The following is a 19,693-nucleotide window of genomic DNA, read 5'->3' on the forward strand; positions in this document are numbered from 1 at the left end:
ACACAGCTCTACAGGGGGGGGGGACACTTATATACCCCCTCACACAGCTCTACAGGAGGGGACACTTATATACCCCCCTCACACAGCTCTACAGGAGGGGGGACACTTATATACCCCCCTCACACAGCTCTACAGGAGGAGACACTTATATACCCCCTCACACAGCTCTACAGGGGGGGGGGACACTTATATACCCCCTCACACAGCTCTACAGGAGGAGACACTTATATACCCCCTCACACAGCTCTACAGGAGGAGACACTTATATACCCCCCTCACACAGCTCTACAGGAGGAGACACTTATATACCCCCTCACACAGCTCTACAGGGGGGGGGGACACTTACATACCCCCTCACACAGCTCTACAGGAGGAGACACTTATATACCCCCCTCACACAGCTCTACAGGAGGAGACACTTATATACCCCCCTCACACAGCTCTACAGGAGGAGACACTTATATACCCCCTCACACAGCTCTACAGGAGGAGACACTTATATACCCCCTCACACAGCTCTACAGGGGGGGAGACACTTATATACCCCCTCACACAGCTCTACAGGAGGAGACACTTATATACCCCCCTCACACAGCTCTACAGGAGGGGACACTTATATACCCCCTCACACAGCTCTACAGGAGGAGACACTTATATACCCCCTCACACAGCTCTACAGGAGGGGACACTTATATACCCCCTCACACAGCTCTACAGGAGGAGACACTTATATACCCCCTCACACAGCTCTACAGGAGGAGACACTTATATACCCCCTCACACAGCTCTACAGGAGGGGGGACACTTATATACCCCCTCACACAGCTCTACAGGAGGGGACACTTATATACCCCCTCACACAGCTCTACAGGAGGGGGGACACTTATATACCCCCTCACACAGCTCTACAGGAGGGGACACTTATATACCCCCTCACACAGCTCTACAGGGGGGGACACTTATATACCCCCTCACACAGCTCTACAGGAGGAGACACTTATATACCCCCTCACACAGCTCTACAGGGGGGGACACTTATATACCCCCCTCACACAGCTCTACAGGAGGAGACACTTATATACCCCCTCACACAGCTCTACAGGAGGAGACACTTATATACCCCCTCACACAGCTCTACAGGAGGAGACACTTATATACCCCCTCACACAGCTCTACAGGAGGAGACACTTATATACCCCCTCACACAGCTCTACAGGGGGGGGACACTTATATACCCCCTCACACAGCTCTACAGGAGGAGACACTTATATACCCCCTCACACAGCTCTACAGGAGGGGACACTTATATACCCCCTCACACAGCTCTACAGGAGAGGACACTTATATACCCCCTCACACAGCTCTACAGGAGATCCTTTTCATGCCATGTCTACCAAAAATAAAAAAATAATTATGCAATTATTTTTACCTGTTCTTTCCATTAGTAATACCGTTCATTCTTTTTACTATGTCCCCTCTGGTTGTACGTGGTCCGGACAATTTTCCACCTCCCGATGACCGGGTGATGGGTGATGTCGGGTCTCTGTGGATCTGCGGAACCTTGTGTCTCCGGAACGATTGTGCGGGACCGAGGGGACAGTCTCTGCAGCCGCACCGCTGAGTTGTCAGGCAGACGGAGAGATGCTGCCGGTACAAAGCTCCTTAGCCGAGTCCGTGGACGGGGAAGATGTCAGGAGCGATGACGGAGGCGACGAGAGGGGAGAGCGGCCGGTTGGCGATTACTACTGCCTGTACCTGTACCACCATGCCGGGAGGTCAGGACCCCCCTATATGTAATATACTGACCCCCAATATGTAATATACTGACCCCGATATCAATACTACACCCCTATATCTAATATACTGACCCCCGATATCTATACTACCCCCCAATATGTAATCTACTGACCCTGATATATATACTACCCCCCAATATCTAATTTACTGACCCACGATATCTATACTGACACATAATATGTAATATTCTGACCCCACAATATGTAATATACTGACCCCGATATCTATACTACACCCCTATATCTAATATACTGACCCCCGATATCTATACTGACCCCCAATATGTAATATACTGAGCCCTAATATGTAATATACTGAGCCCCAGTATGTAATATACTGAGCCCCAGTATGTAATATACTGAGCCCCAATATGTAATATACTGACCCCCAATATATATACTACACCCCTATATCTAATATACTGACCCTGATATATATACTACACCCCTATATCTAATATACTGAGCCCCTGATATCTATACTACACCCCTATATCTAATATACTGACCCCCGATATCTATACTACACCCCTATATCTAATATACTGACCCCCGATATCTATACTACACCCCTATATCTAATATACTGACCCCAGATATCTATACTACACCCCTATATCTAATATACTGACCCCAGATATCTATACTACACCCCTACATCTAATATACTGACCCCCGATATCTATACTACACCCCTACATCTAATATACTGACCCCAGATATCTATACTACACCCCTACATCTAATATACTGACCCCAGATATCTATACTACACCCCTACATCTAATATACTGACCCCCGATATCTATACTACACCTCTATAACTAATATACTGACCCCCGATATCTATACTAAGCCCCAATATCTAATAAACTGACCCCCGATATCTATACTGACCCCAATATCTATACTGACCCACAATATGTAATATACTGACCCCCAATATGTAATATACTGACCCCCAATATGTAATATACTGACCCCCAATATGTAATATACTGACCCTGATATCTATACTACACCCCTATATCTAATATACTGACCCCCGATATCTATACTGACCCCCAGTATGTAATATACTGACTCCCAATATGTAATATACTGACCCCGGTATCTATACTACACCCCTATATCTAATATACTGAGCCCCTGATATCTATACTACACCCCTATATCTAATATACTGACCCCCTGATATCTATACTACACCCCTATATCTAATATACTGACCCCCGATATCTATACTACACCCCTATATCTAATATACTGACCCCCTGATATCTATACTACACCCCTATATCTAATATACTGACCCCCGCTATCTATACTACACCCCTATATCTAATATACTGACCCCCAATATATATACTACCCCCAATATGTAATATACTGACCCAGATATATATACTACACCCCTACATCTAATATACTGACCCCCGATATCTATACTACACCCCTATATCTAAAATACTGACCCCCAATATCTATACTACAGCCCTACATATAATATACTGACCCCCGATATCTATACTACTCCCCAATATCTAATATACTGACCCCCAATATCTATACTACCCCCCAATATCTAATATACTGACCCCCAATATGTAATATACTGACCCCGATATCTATACTACACCCCTATATCTAATATACTGACCCCCGATATATATACTTCCCACAATATGTAATATGCTGACCCCGATATCTATACTACACCCCTATATCTAATATACTGACCTCCGATATATATACTACCCCCAATATGTAATATACTGACCCTGATATATATACTACACCCTTATATCTAATATACTGAACCCCGATATCTGTACTACACCCCTATATCGAATATACTGACCCCCGATATATATACTACCCCAAATATGTAATATACTGACCCCGATATATATACTACAGCCCTATATTTAATATACTGACCCCCGATATATACTACCCCCAATATGTAATATACTGACCCCGATATCTATACTACCCCCCCAATATGTAATATACTGACCCCCAATATCTAATATTCTGACCCCCAATATATATATATATATTTATATACTACACCCCTATATCTAATATACTACCCCCAATATGTAATATACTGACCCCTGTATCTATACTACACCCCTATATCTAATATACTACCCCCAATATGTAATATACTGACCCCTATATCTAATATACTGACCCCCAATATCTATACTACCCCCCAATATGTAATATACTGACCCCCAATATCTATACTACCCCCAATATGTAATATACTGACCCCCAATATGTAATATAGTGACCCCGGTATTTATACTACACCTTTATATCTAATATACTGACCCCCAATATCTATACTACCCCCAATATGTAATATACTGACCCCGGTATCTATACTACACCCCTATATCTATTATACTGACCCCCGATATATATATATATATATATATATATATATATACTACACCCCTATATCTAATATACAAGCCCCCAATATCTATACTACCCCCCCCCAATATGTAATATACTGACCCCCTATATTTAATATACTGACCCCCAATAGCTATACTACACCCCTATATCTAATATACGGACCCCGATATCTATACTACACCCCTATATCTAATATACGGACCCGCGATATCTATACACCCCTATATCTAATATACTGACCCCAATATCTATTATGTACCCCTATATCTAATATACTGACCCCCAATAGCTATACTACACCCCTATATCTAATATACTGACCCAATATCTACTACACCCCTATATCTAATATACTGACCTCCAATAGCTATACTACCCCCATTATGTAATATATTGACCCCCAATAGCTATACCACACCCCTATATCTAATATGCTGCCCTGTTATCTATATTACACCCCTATATCTAATATACTGACCTCCAATATCTATACTGCACCCCTATAGCTAATATACTGACCCAATGTCTACTATACCGCTATATCTAATATACTGACCCAATATCTATACTACACCCCTATATCTAATATACTGACCCCAATATCTATACTACACCCCTATATCTAATATACTGACCCAATCTCTATACTACCCCCCTTTATCCAATATACTGACCCCCAATAGCTATACTACACTTCTCATCCCTATACCCGTGTAGTTATATGGCAGGCGGGGGAGGGGTTATCACGGTTGACGTTGCTGTGTGATTTTCTGTTGCAGTGTGTCCGGGCAGGGAGTAGGTGATGATGATGATGATGATGGGGGGAGTTTTGCAGCGGACGTCTCATGTGGAGCAGACTTCAGGTGACTTCAGCGGGGTCTCTGTGTCCTGCTCCCCATTTCCCCTCCTCCCTGCTTTCTGTATGTTCTGTTCTTCTAGATCTCTGTGCTTCCTGGTGTCACTGAATGTTACACTACTACCTGCTCCATCTGTCACCGCTCTGTCTCTCTTTGTACAGCCTGTCTCTGGTGGACACTAACCTCGCTGCTGAGGCCGAGCCGGAGCTCCGGAACTTCATAGCCAAGCGCTTGTCCCGAGGAGCCATGTTTGAGGGGATGGGCAACGTGGCATCTGTGGATCTCGGGTGAGTTGTAGGTGTGATGTGTTGTAACTTGTGTCCTCCGATGTCACCTACAGCACCAATTTAGCTGAGCTGGAGTCACTGACATAGCTGTGTCCTGATGGTGCAGAGTGACAGTGTAAAGCATGGGGGAGGGTCTGAGACAGGAGGTGGAGTCACTGGCATAGCTGTGTCCCGATGGAGCAGAGTGACAGTGTAAAGCATGGGGGAGGGTGTGAGACAGGAGGTGGAGTCACTGGCGTAGCTGTGTCCTGATGGAGCAGAGTGACAGTGTAAAGCATGGGGGAGGGTGTGAGACAGGAGGTGGAGTCACTGGCATAGCTGTGTCCCGATGGAGCAGAGTGACAGTGTAAAGCATGGGGGAGGGTGTGAGACAGGAGGTGGAGTCACTGGCGTAGCTGTGTCCTGATGGAGCAGAGTGACCGTGTAAAGCATGGGGGAGGGTGTGAGACAGGAGGTGGAGTCCCTGGCATAGCTGTGTCCTGATGGTGCAGAGTGACAGTGTAAAGCATGGGGGAGGGTGTGAGACAGGAGGTGGAGTCACTGGCGTAGCTGTGTCCTGATGGAGCAGAGTGACAGTGTAAAGCATGGGGGAGGGTGTGAGACAGGAGGTGGAGTCACTGGCGTAGCTGTGTCCTGATGGAGCAGAGTGACAGTGTAAAGCATGGGGGAGGGTGTGAGACAGGAGGTGGAGTCACTGGCATAGCTGTGTCCCGATGGAGCAGAGTGACAGTGTAAAGCATGGGGGAGGGTGTGAGACAGGAGGTGGAGTCACTGGCGTAGCTGTGTCCTGATGGAGCAGAGTGACAGTGTAAAGCATGGGGGAGGGTGTGAGACAGGAGGTGGAGTCACTGGCATAGCTGTGTCCCGATGGAGCAGAGTGACAGTGTAAAGCATGGGGGAGGGTGTGAGACAGGAGGTGGAGTCACTGGCGTAGCTGTGTCCTGATGGAGCAGAGTGACAGTGTAAAGCATGGGGGAGGGTGTGAGACAGGAGGTGGAGTCACTGGCGTAGCTGTGTCCTGATGGAGCAGAGTGACCGTGTAAAGCATGGGGGAGGGTGTGAGACAGGAGGTGGAGTCACTGGCGTAGCTGTGTCCTGATGGAGCAGAGTGACCGTGTAAAGCATTCTTAAAGAGCTTAGTTCAGTTATTTCTGTCCCCCTTTTCATAATATTCAGAGAATCTCTAGTGACTGGTATAGTGCCAAGGGACTGGCGCAGGGCAAATGTGGTGCCTATTTTCAAAAAGGGCTCTAGGTCTTCCCCGGGTAATTATAGACCAGTAAGCTTAACATCCATCGTGGGGAAAATGTTTGAGGGGCTATTGAGGGACTATATACAGGATTATGTGACAATAAATAGCATTATAAGTGACAGCCAGCACGGTTTTACTAAGGACAGAAGTTGTCAAACTAACCTAATCTGTTTTTATGAAGAGGTGAGCAGAAGCCTAGACAGAGGGGCCGCTGTGGATTTAGTGTTTATATGAGAGGTGAGGAGAAGCCTAGACAGAGGGGCCGCTGTGGATATATAGTGATTATATGAGAGGTGAGGAGAAGCCTAGACAGAGGGGCCGCTGTGGATATAATGATTATATGAGGGGTGAGCAGAAGCCTAGACAGAGGGGCCGCTGTGGATATATAATGATTATATGAGGGGTGAGGAGAAGACTAGACAGAGGGGCCGCTGTGGAGATATAATGATTATATGAGGGGTGAGCAGAAGTCTAGACAGAGGGGCCGCTGTGGATATATAATGATTATATGAGGGGTGAGGAGAAGACTAGACAGAGGGGCCGCTGTGGAGATATAATGATTATATGAGGGGTAAGCAGAAGTCTAGACAGAGGGGCCGCTGTGGATTTAGTGTTTATATGAGAGGTGAGGAGAAGCCTAGACAGAGGGGCCGCTGTGGATATATAGTGATTATATGAGAGGTGAGGAGAAGCCTAGACAGAGGGGCCGCTGTGGATATATAATGATTATATGAGGGGTGAGGAGAAGACTAGACAGAGGGGCCGCTGTGGATATATAATGATTATATGAGGGGTGAGGAGAAGACTAGACAGAGGGGCCGCTGTGGAGATATAATGATTATATGAGGGGTGAGCAGAAGTCTAGACAGAGGGGCCGCTGTGGATATATAATGATTATATGAGGGGTGAGGAGAAGACTAGACAGAGGGGCCGCTGTGGAGATATAATGATTATATGAGGGGTAAGCAGAAGTCTAGACAGAGGGGCCGCTGTGGATTTAGTGTTTTTGGACTTTGCAAAGGCATTTGACACTGTCCCTCATAGACGCCTAATGGGTAAATTAAAGGGAATGTGTTGCCAGAAAAACATGTTTTTTTTTAAAAAATTTAACATTTAGTGTGTGGGTGATTAAACATTGTTCAAATTTTTTTTATTTTTTTCGCGAGTCAGGAAATATTATAAATTATTTCTAATTTATAATACTACCCATTTTTGGTCACTAGATGGAGCTAGTTCCCAAAATTGCAGCATTGCAACATTGGGTTAAAAGCCCTCGCTCTAGTGAGCTCTCAGCATCCCCCCCTCCTTTATCCTGGCTAGTGCCGGGATAAACGAGGGGTTTGAACGGTGTAACCTCCTACGCTGTGTGTCGCCATTTTTTGAGCTAACCCACAGTGTAGTAGGTTTACATACAGTAGTAAACACACACAAACACGAACATACATTGAAATCTCTTACCTGCTCCTGCCGCCGCGGCTCCCTCCGGCCCGTCCGCTCCGTTTGCTGTCGCAAGTGCACAAATCCGGAAGCCGCGACCGGAAGTAGTAATATTACTGTCCGGCCGCGACTTCCGGTCCACAGGAAAATGGCGCCGGACGGCGCCAATTTCGAATAGGACTGTGTGGGAGCGGCGCATGCGCAGTTCCCACACAGACGCCGTACACTGCAGTCAATGGGACGGGAGCCGTTCGCAGTCCCTATGGGACTGTGGCTGCCGTATTCCATGTCTGTATGTGTCGTTAATCGACACACACAGAAATGGAACAAAAAATGGCAGCCCCCATAGGGAAGAAAAAGTGTAAAAATAAGAAAAAGTAACACACAAACACACAAATGAATATAAACGTTTTTAATAAAGCACTAACATCTTTAACATATAAAAAAATAATTTGTGATGACACTGTTCCTTTAAGGACTATAGGTTTAGAAAATATAGTTTGTAATTGGATTGAGAATTGGCTCAAGGACCGTATCCAGAGAGCTGTGGTCAATGATTCCTACTCTGAATGGTCCCCGGTTATAAGTGGTGTACCCCAGGGTTCAGTGCTGGGACCACTATTATTCCACTTATTTATTAATGATATAGAGGATGGGATTAATAGCACTATTTCTATTTTTGCAGATGACACCAAGCTATGTAATATAGTTCAGACTATGGAAGATGTTCATGAATTACAGGCAGATTTAAACAAACTAAGTGTTTGGGCGTCCACTTGGCAAATGAAGTTTAATGTAGATAAATGTAAAGTTATGCATCTTGGTACCAACAACCTGCATGCATCATATGTCCTAGGGGGCGCTACACTGGCGGATTCACTTGTTGAGAAGGATCTGGGTGTACTTGTAAATCATAAACTCAATAACAGCATGCAGTGTCAATCAGCTGCTTCAAAGGCCAGCAGGATATTGTCGTGTATTAAAAGAGGCATGGACTCGCGGGACAGGGATGTAATATTGCCACTTTACAAAGCATTAGTGAGGCCTCATCTAGAATATGCAGTCCAGTTCTGGGCTCCAGTTCATAGAAAGGATGCCCTGGAGTTGGAAAAAATACAAAGAAGAGCAACGAAGCTAATAAGGGGCATGGAGAATTTAAGTTATGAGGAAAGATTGAAAGAATTAAACCTATTTAGCCTTGAGAAAAGACGACTAAGGGGGGACATGATTAACTTATATAAATATATTAATGGCACATACAAAAAATATGGTGAAATCCTGTTCCTTGTAAAACCCCCTCAAAAAACAAGGGGGCACTCCCTCCGTCTGGAGAAAAAAAGGTTCAAGCTGCAGAGGCGACAAGGCTTCTTTACAGTGAGAACTGTGAATTTATGGAATAGCCTACCGCAGGAGCCGTCACAGCAGGGACAGTAGACACCGCAGGAGCCGTCACAGCAGGGACAGGAGACACCGCAGGAGCCGTCACAGCAGGGACAGGAGACACCGCAGGAGCCGTCACAGCAGGGACAGGAGACACCGCAGGAGCCGTCGCAGCAGGGACAGTAGACACCGCAGGAGCCGTCACAGCAGGGACAGGAGACACCGCAGGAGCCGTCACAGCAGGGACAGGAGACACCGCAGGAGCCGTCACAGCAGGGACAGGAGACACCGCAGGAGCCGTCACAGCAGGGACAGTAGACACCACAGGAGCCGTCACAGCAGGGACAGTAGACACCGCAGGAGCTGGTCACAGCAGGGACAGTAGACACCGCAGGAGCCGTCACAGCAGGGACAGGAGACACCGCAGGAGCTGGTCACAGCAGGGACAGTAGACACCACAGGAGCCGTCACAGCAGGGACAGTAGACACCGCAGGAGCCGTCACAGCAGGGACAGGAGACACCGCAGGAGCCGTCACAGCAGGGACAGTAGACACCACAGGAGCCGTCACAGCAGGGACAGTAGACACCGCAGGAGCCGTCACAGCAGGGACAGGAGACACCGCAGGAGCCGTCACAGCAGGGACAGGAGACACCGCAGGAGCCGTCGCAGCAGGGACAGTAGACACCGCAGGAGCCGTCACAGCAGGGACAGGAGACACCGCAGGAGCCGTCACAGCAGGGACAGGAGACACCGCAGGAGCCGTCACAGCAGGGACAGGAGACACCGCAGGAGCCGTCACAGCAGGGACAGTAGACACCACAGGAGCCGTCACAGCAGGGACAGTAGACACCGCAGGAGCTGGTCACAGCAGGGACAGTAGACACCGCAGGAGCCGTCACAGCAGGGACAGTAGACACCGCAGGAGCTGGTCGCAGCAGGGACAGGAGACACCGCAGGAGCCGTCACAGCAGGGACAGGAGACACCGCAGGAGCTGGTCACAGCAGGGACAGGAGACACCGCAGGAGCCGTCACAGCAGGGACAGTAGACACCGCAGGAGCTGGTCGCAGCAGGGACAGGAGACACCGCAGGAGCCGTCACAGCAGGGACAGGAGACACCGCAGGAGCTGGTCACAGCAGGGACAGGAGACACCGCAGGAGCTGGTCGCAGCAGGGACAGTAGACACCACAGGAGCCGTCACAGCAGGGACAGTAGACACCGCAGGAGCCGACACAGCAGGGACAGGAGACACCGCAGGAGCTGGTCACAGCAGGGACAGTAGACACCGCAGGAGCCGTCACAGCAGGGACAGGAGACACCGCAGGAGCCGTCACAGCAGGGACAGGAGACACCGCAGGAGCCGTCACAGCAGGGACAGGAGACACCGCAGGAGCTGGTCACAGCAGGGACAGTAGACACCGCAGGAGCCGTCACAGCAGGGGCAGGAGACACCGCAGGAGCTGGTCACAGCAGGGACAGTAGACACCACAGGAGCTGGTCGCAGCAGGGGCAGGAGACACCGCAGGAGCTGGTCACAGCAGGGACAGTAGACACCGCAGGAGCCGTCACAGCAGGGACAGTAGACACCGCAGGAGCTGGTCACAGCAGGGACAGTAGACACCGCAGGAGCTGGTCGCAGCAGGGACAGGAGACACCGCAGGAGCCGTCACAGCAGGGACAGTAGACACCGCAGGAGCCGGTCACAGCAGGGACAGTAGATGGCTTTAAAAAAGGGTTAGATAATTTCCTAGAACAAAAAAGTATCACCTCCTATGTGTAGAAATTTTTCCTTCCCTTTTCCCTTCCCTTGGTTGAACTTGATGGACATGTGTCTTTTTTCAGCCATACTAACTATGTAACTATGTAACTATGGGGGAGGGTGTGAGACAGGAGGTGGAGTCACTGGCGTAGCTGTGTCCCGATGGTGCAGAGTGACAGTGTAAAGCATGGGGGAGGGTGTGAGACAGGAGGTGGAGTCACTGGCATAGCTGTGTCCTGATGGAGCAGAGTGACAGTGTAAAGCATGGGGGAGGGTGTGAGACAGGAGGTGGAGTCACTGGCGTAGCTGTGTCCTGATGGAGCAGAGTGACCGTGTAAAGCATGGGGGAGGGTGTGAGACAGGAGGTGGAGTCCCTGGCATAGCTGTGTCCTGATGGTGCAGAGTGACAGTGTAAAGCATGGGGGAGGGTCTGAGACAGGAGGTGGAGTCACTGGCATAGCTGTGTCCTGATGGTGCAGAGTGACAGTGTAAAGCATGGGGGAGGGTGTGAGACAGGAGGTGGAGTCACTGGCGTAGCTGTGTCCTGATGGAGCAGAGTGACCGTGTAAAGCATGGGGGAGGGTGTGAGACAGGAGGTGGAGTCCCTGGCATAGCTGTGTCCTGATGGTGCAGAGTGACAGTGTAAAGCATGGGGGAGGGTCTGAGACAGGAGGTGGAGTCACTGGCATAGCTGTGTCCCGATGGAGCAGAGTGACCGTGTAAAGCATGGGGGAGGGTGTGAGACAGGAGGTGGAGTCACTGGCATAGCTGTGTCCTGATGGTGCAGAGTGACAGTGTAAAGCATGGGGGAGGGTCTGAGACAGGAGGTGGAGTCACTGGCATAGCTGTGTCCCGATGGAGCAGAGTGACAGTGTAAAGCATGGGGGAGGGTGTGAGACAGGAGGTGGAGTCACTGGCGTAGCTGTGTCCTGATGGAGCAGAGTGACCGTGTAAAGCATGGGGGAGGGTCTGAGACAGGAGGTGGAGTCACTGGCGTAGCTGTGTCCTGATGGTGCAGAGTGACCGTGTAAAGCATGGGGGAGGGTCTGAGACAGGAGGTGGAGTCACTGGCGTAGCTGTGTCCTGATGGAGCAGAGTGACCGTGTAAAGCATGGGGGAGGGTCTGAGACAGGAGGTGGAGTCACTGGCGTAGCTGTGTCCCGATGGTGCAGAGTGACAGTGTAAAGCATGGGGGAGGGTCTGAGACAGGAGGTGGAGTCACTGGCATAGCTGTGTCCCGATGGAGCAGAGTGACAGTGTAAAGCATGGGGGGAGGGTCTGAGACAGGAGGTGGAGTCACTGGCGTAGCTGTGTCCTGATGGAGCAGAGTGACCGTGTAAAGCATGGGGGAGGGTGTGAGACAGGAGGTGGAGTCACTGGCGTAGCTGTGTCCTGATGGAGCAGAGTGACCGTGTAAAGCATGGGGGAGGGTCTGAGACAGGAGGTGGAGTCACTGGCGTAGCTGTGTCCTGATGGAGCAGAGTGACAGTGTAAAGCATGGGGGAGGGTCTGAGACAGGAGGTGGAGTCACTGGCGTATCTGTGTCCTGATGGAGCGGGGAGGGTGTGAGACAGGAGGTGGAGTCACTGGCATAGCTGAGTCCTGATGGAGCAGAGTGACAGTGTAAAGCATGGGGAAGGGTGTGAGACAGGAGGTGGAGTCACTGGCATAGCTGTGTCCTGATGGAGCAGAGTGACAGTGTAAAGCATGGGGGAGGGTGTGAGACAGGAGGTGGAGTCACTGGCGTAGCTGAGTCCTGATGGAGCAGAGTGACAGTGTAAAGCATGGGGGAGGGTGTGAGACAGGAGGTGGAGTCACTGGCGTAGCTGTGTCCTGATGGAGCAGAGTGACAGTGTAAAGCATGGGGGAGGGTGTGAGACAGGAGGTGGAGTCACTGGCATAGCTGTGTCCTGATGGAGCAGAGTGACAGTGTAAAGCATGGGGGAGGGTGTGAGACAGGAGGTGGAGTCACTGGCGTAGCTGTGTCCTGATGGAGCAGAGTGACCGTGTAAAGCATGGGGGAGGGTGTGAGACAGGAGGTGGAGTCACTGGCATAGCTGTGTCCTGATGGAGCAGAGTGACAGTGTAAAGCATGGGGGAGGGTGTGAGACAGGAGGTGGAGTCACTGGCGTAGCTGTGTCCTGATGGAGCAGACACTAGAGATTATGATCGCTGTAGAGCAGCAGTCGGAGGTTATGATTTGTGACTTCCCGGGATGATGGTTGGGGGGGCCACAGAGGAGCACGAACCCCTCCCCCCCCCCCCACCTGCCTGCTACACGACATTAGTGGGGGTCCAGACGGAGAGCCCCCGTGTCCACGTGATTACACCCCCACACCCGGGGCTCTCTACAATTACACGCACACTTTTCTATTGGAACCATTTTTTCTGCCAATGATGCAGGAGACACCCCCCCCCCCCCCAGGGCTCCCCGGCTCTGGGGTCATGTCCTGTGTGATGGGGGTCTCTCTCCTGGGGTACAGGGCTCCCCGGCTCTGGGGTCATGTCCTGTGTGATGGGGGGGCTCTCTCCTGGGGTACCGGGCTCCCCGGCTCTGGTGTCATGTCCTGTGTGATGGGGGGCTCTCTCCTGGAGTACCGGGCTCCCCGGCTCTGGTGTCATGTCCTGTGTGATGGGGGTCTCTCTCCTGGGGTACAGGGCTCCCCAGCTCTGGTGTCATGTCCTGTGTGATGGGGGGCTCTCTCCTGGGGTACCGGGCTCCCCGGCTGTGGTGTCATTTCCTTTGTGATGGGGGGGCTCTCTCCTGGCGTACCGGGCTCCCCGGCTGTGGTGTCATGTCCTGTGTGATGGGGGCTCTCTCCTGGGGTACCGGGCTCCCCGGCTGTGGTGTCATGTCCTGTGTAATGGGGGGGGGCTCTCTCCTGGGGTACAGGGCTCCCCGGCTGTGGTGTCATGTCCTGTGTGACGGGGTTCTCTCCTGGGGTACAGGGCTCCCCAGCTCTGGTGTCATGTCCTGTGTGATGGGGGGCTCTCTCCTGGGGTACAGGGCTCCCCAGTTCTGGTGTCATGTCCTGTGTGATGCGGGGCTCTCTCCTGGGGTACCGGGCTCCCCGGCTCTGGTGTCATGTCCTGTGTGATGGGGGTCTCTCCTGGGGTACTGGGCTCCCCGGCTCTGGTGTCATGTCCTGTGTGATGGGGGGGGCTATCTCCTGGGGTACAGGGCTCCCCGGCTGTGGTGTCATGTCCTGTGTGATGGGGGGCTCTCTCCTGGGGTACAGGGCTCCCCGGCTTTGGTGTCATGTCCTGTGTAATGGGGGGCTCTCTCCTGGGGTACCGGGCTCCCCGGCTGTGGTGTCATGTCCTGTGTGATTGGGGGCTCTCAACTGGGGTACAGGGCTCCCCAGCTGTGGTGTCATGTCCTGTGTGACGGGGGCTCTCTCCTGGGGTACAGGGCTCCCCGGCTCTGGTGTCATGTCCTGTGTGATGGGGGTCTCTCCTGGGGTACTGGGCTCCCCGGCTGTGGTGTCATGTCCTTTGTGATGGGGGGGGGGCTCTCTCCTGGGGTACCCGACTCCCCGGCTGTGGTGTCATGTCCTGTGTGATGGGGGTCTCTCTCCTGGGGTACCCGGCTCCTCTGCTGTGGTGTCATGTCCTGTGTAATGGTGGGGGGGCTCTCTCCTGGGGTACAGGGCTCCCCGGCTGTGGTGTCATGTCCTGTGTGACGGGGGCTCTCTCCTGGGGTACAGGGCTCCCCAGCTCTGGTGTCATGTCCTGTGTGATGGGGGGCTCTCTCCTGGGGTACCGGGCTCCCCGGCTGTGGTGTCATGTCCTGTGTGATGGGGGGCTCTCTCCTGGGGTACAGGGCTCCCCGGCTGTGGTGTCATGTCCTGTGTAATGGGGGGCTCTCTCCTGGGGTACCGGGCTCCCCGGCTGTGGTGTCATGTCCTGTGTGATTGGGGGCTCTCAACTGGGGTACTGGGCTCCCCAGCTGTGGTGTCATGTCCTGTGTGACGGGGGCTCTCTCCTGGGGTACAGGGCTCCCCGGCTCTGGTGTCATGTCCTGTGTGATTTGGGGGCTCTCTCCTGGGGTACAGGGCTCCCCGGCTCTGGTGTGTCATGTCCTGTGTGATGGGGGGCTCTCTCCTGGGGTACAGGGCTCCCCGGCTCTGGTGTCATGTCCTGTGTGATGACGGTCTCTCACCTGGGGTACAGGGCTCCCCGGCTCTGGTGTCATGTCCTGTGTGATGGGGGCTCTCTCCTGGGGTACAGGGCTCCCCGGCTCTGGTGTGTCATGTCCTGTGTGATGGGGGGCTCTCTCCTGGGGTACAGGGCTCCCCGGCTCTGGGGTCATGTCCTGTGTGATGGGGGTCTCTCTCCTGGGGTACAGGGCTCCCCAGCTCTGGTGTCATGTCCTGTGTGATGGGGGGGCTCTCTCCTGGGGTACAGGGCTCCCCGGCTCTGGTGTCCTGTCCTGTGTCATGGGGGACTCTCTCCTGGGGTACCGGGCTCCCCAGCTCTGGTGTCATGTCCTGTGTGATGGGGGCTCTCTCCTGGGGTACCGGGCTCCCCGGCTGTGGTGTCATGTCCTGTGTGATGGGGGGCTCTCTCCTGGGGTACCGTGCTCCCCGGCTCTGGTGTCATGTCCTGTGTGATGGGGGGCTCTCTCCTGGGGTACAGGGCTCCCCGGCTCTGGTGTGTCATGTCCTGTGTGATGGGGGCTCTCTCCTGGGGTACCGGGCTCCCCGGCTCTGGGGTCATGTCCTGTGTGATTGGGGGCTTTCTCCTGGGGTACAGGGCTCCCCGGCTGTGGTGTCATGTCCTGTGTGATGGGGGTCTCTCTCCTGGGGTACAGGGCTCCCCAGCTCTGGTGTCATGTACTGTGTGACGGGGGCTCTCTCCTGGGGTACAGGGCTCCCCGGCTCTGGTGTCATGTCCTGTGTGATGGGGGTCTCTCTCCTGGGGTACAGGGCTCCCCGGCTCTGGTGTCATGTCCTGTGTGATGGGGGGGCTCTCTCCTGGGGTACCGGGCTCCCCAGCTCTGGTGTCATGTCCTGTGTGATGGGGGGCTCTCTCCTAGGGTACAGGGCTCCCCGGCTCTGGTGTCATGTACTGTGTGAAGGGGGGGCTCTCTCCTGGGGTACAGGGCTCCCCGGCTCCGGTGTCATGTACTGTGTGATGGGGGGCTCTCTCCTGGGGTACAGGGCTCCCCGGCTCTGGTGTCCTGTACTGTGTGATGGGGGGCTCTCTCCTGGGGTACAGGGCTCCCCGGCTCTGGTGTCATGTCCTTTGTGATGGGGGTCTCTCTCCTGGGGTACAGGGCTCCCCGGCTCTGGTGTCATGTCCTGTGTGATGGGGGGCTCTCTCCTGGGGTACCGGGCTCCCCGGCTATGGTGTCATGTCCTTTGTGATGGGGGGGCTCTCTAATGGGGTACCCGGCTCCCCGGCTGTGGTGTCATGTCCTGTGTAATGGTGGGGGGGCTCTCTCCTGGGGTACAGGGCTCCCCGGCTGTGGTGTCATGTCCTGTGTGATGGGGGGCTCTCTCCTGGGGTACCGGGCTCCCCGGCTGTGGTGTCATGTCCTGTGTGATGGGGAGCTCTCTCCTGGGGTACAGGGCTCCCTGGCTGTGGTGTCATGTCCTGTGTAATGGGGGGCTCTCTCCTGGGGTACCGGGCTCCCCGGCTGTGGTGTCATGTCCTGTGTGATTGGGGGCTCTCAACTGGGGTACAGGGCTCCCCGGCTCTGGTGTCATGTCCTGTGTGATTTGGGGGCTCTCTCCTGGGGTACAGCGCTCCCCGGCTCTGGTGTGTCATGTCCTGTGTGATGGGGGGCTCTCTCCTGGGGTACAGGGCTCCCCGGCTCTGGTGTCATGTCCTGTGTGATGACGGTCTCTCACCTGGGGTACAGGGCTCCCCGGCTCTGGTGTCATGTCCTGTGTGATGGGGGCTCTCTCCTGGGGTACAGGGCTCCCCGGCTCTGGTGTCATGTCCTGTGTGATGGGGGGCTCTCTCCTGGGGTACAGGGCTCCCCGACTCTGGTGTCATGTACTGTGTGATGGGGGGGCTCTCTCCTGGGGTACCGGGCTCCCCAGCTCTGGTGTCATGTACTGTGTGATGGGGGGCTCTCTCCTGGGGTGTCATGTCCTGTCTGATGGGGGTCTCTCCTGGGGTACAGGGCTCCCCGGCTCTGGTGTCATGTCCTGTGTAATGGGGGGCTCTCTCCTGGGGTACCGGGCTCCCCAGCTCTGGTGTCATGTCCTGTGTGATGGGGGGCTCTCTCCTGGGGTACAGGGCTCCCCGGCTCTGTTGTCATGTCCTGTGTGATGGGGGGCTCTCTCCTGGGGTACAGGGCTCCCCGGCTCTGGTGTCCTGTACTGTGTGATGGGGGGCTCTCTCCTGGGGTACAGGGCTCCCCGGCTCTGGTGTCATGTCCTGTGTGATGGGGGTCTCTCTCCTGGGGTACAGGGCTCCCCGGCTCTGGTGTCATGTCCTGTGTGATGGGGGGCTCTCTCCTGGGGTACCGGGCTCCCCGGCTGTGGTGTCATGTCCTGTGTGATGGGGGGCTCTCTCCTGGGGTACAGGGCTCCCCAGCTCTGGTGTCATGTCCTGTGAGATGGGGGGCTCTCTCCTGGGGTACAGGGCTCCCCAGCTCTGGTGTCATGTACTGTGTGACGGGGTCTCTCTCCTGGGGTACAGGGCTCCCCGGCTCTGGTGTCATGTCCTGTGTGATGGGGGGCTCTCTCCTGGGGTACAGGGCTCCCCGGCTGTGGTGTCATGTCCTGTCTGATGGGGGTCTCTCACCTGGGGTACAGGGCTCCCCGGCTCTGGTGTCATGTCCTGTGTGATGGGGGGCTCTCTCCTGGGATACAGGGCTCCCCGGCTCTGGTGTGTCATGTCCTGTGTGATGGGGGGCTCTCTCCTGGGGTACAGGGCTCCCCGGCTGTGGTGTCATGTCCTGTCTGATGGGGGTCTCTCACCTGGGGTACAGGGCTCCCCGGCTCTGGTGTCATGTCCTGTGTGATGGGGGGGCTCTCTCCTGGGATACAGGGCTCCCCGGCTCTGGTGTGTCATGTCCTGTGTGATGGGGGGCTCTCTCCTGGGGTACAGGGCTCCCCGGCTGTGGTGTCATGTCCTGTCTGATGGGGGTCTCTCACCTGGGGTACAGGGCTCCCCGGCTCTGGTGTCATGTCCTGTGTGATGGGGGGCTCTCTCCTGGGATACAGGGCTCCCCGGCTCTGGTGTGTCATGTCCTGTGTGATGGGGGTCTCTCTCCTGGGGTACAGGGCTCCCCGGCTCTGGTGTCATGTCCTGTGTGATGGGGGGCTCTCTCCTGGGGTACAGGGCTCCCCGGCTGTGGTGTCATGTCCTGTCTGATGGGGGTCTCTCACCTGGGGTACAGGGCTCCCCGGCTCTGGTGTCATGTCCTGTGTGACGGGGGCTCTCTCCTGGGGTACAGGGCTCCCCGGCTCTGGTGTCATGTCCTGTGTGATGGGGTCTCTCTCCTGGGATACCGGGCTCCCCAGCTCTGGTGTCATGTCCTGTGTGATGGGGGTCTCTCTCCTGGGGTACAGGGCTCCCCGGCTCTGTTGTCATGTCCTGTCTGATGGGGGGCTCTCTCCTGGGGTGTCATGTCCTGTCTGATGGGGGTCTCTCTCCTGGGGTACAGGGCTCCCCGGCTCTGGTGTCATGTCCTGTGTGATGACGGTCTCTCACCTGGGGTACCGGGCTCCCCGGCTGTGGTGTCATGTCCTGTGTGATGGGGGGCTCTCTCCTGGGGTACAGGGCTCCCCGGCTCTGGTGTCATGTCCTGTGTGATGGGGGGCTCTCTCCTGGGGTACCGGGCTCCCCGGCTGTGGTGTCATGTCCTGTGTGATGGGGGGCTCTCTCCTGGGGTACAGGGCTCCCCGGCTGTGGTGTCATGTCCTGTCTGATGGGGGTCTCTCTACTGGGGTACAGGGCTCCCCAGCTCTGGTGTCATGTCCTGTGTGATGGGGGTCTCTCTCCTGGGGTACAGGGCTCCCTCGGCTGTGATGTTTTTCTTTTTTTCCAGTTCTCCTGAATACACGCTGGGCTGTTACTTCTGCCTGATACAAGGTAAACTGGAGGTCCGCACTGAGCCTGGACCCCCAACGCCACAGCACATCATATGCTTTCTGGGGGGCACCGAGAAGGGCCTGGATCTATATCCTTCCTATGTCCCTGCTGGGATTTATATATAACCCTGTTCACCTATACACCCCAGTACCCCCACATTACCCTGTAACATCTCCCCAGTATATATATGTAGCTGTGTCCTCCATGTTACCGGTATACACCCCAGTACCCCCACATTACCCTGTAACATCTCCCCAGTATATATATGTAGCTGTGTCCTCCATGTTACCGGTATACACCCCAGTACCCCCACATTACCCTGTAACATCTCTCCAGTATATATATGTAGCTGTGTCCTCCATGTTACCAGTATACACCCCAGTACCCCCACATTACCCTGTAACATCTCTCCAGTATATATATGTAGCTGTGTCCTCC

At 53.7% G+C, this 19,693-nt stretch overlaps 1 protein-coding gene across 1 annotated transcript; it reads left to right on the top strand.

Annotated features, from left to right (window-relative positions):
* The first annotated feature begins 1,588 nt into the window (after nt 1-1,588).
* On the top strand, nt 1,589-19,380 carry CUNH17orf75 (chromosome unknown C17orf75 homolog). Its single transcript, XM_075848151.1, has 4 exons — nt 1,589-1,775; nt 5,009-5,092; nt 5,248-5,373; nt 19,212-19,380. The coding sequence occupies exons 1-4, from the start codon at nt 1,642-1,644 to the stop codon at nt 19,378-19,380; spliced, it is 513 nt and encodes a 170-aa protein (XP_075704266.1). The 5' UTR covers nt 1,589-1,641.
* Nucleotides 19,381-19,693: the final 313 nt, after the last annotated feature.

Source organism: Rhinoderma darwinii, unplaced genomic scaffold (assembly GCF_050947455.1).
Source record: "Rhinoderma darwinii isolate aRhiDar2 unplaced genomic scaffold, aRhiDar2.hap1 Scaffold_2117, whole genome shotgun sequence".
Classification (NCBI taxonomy): domain Eukaryota; kingdom Metazoa; phylum Chordata; class Amphibia; order Anura; family Rhinodermatidae; genus Rhinoderma; species Rhinoderma darwinii.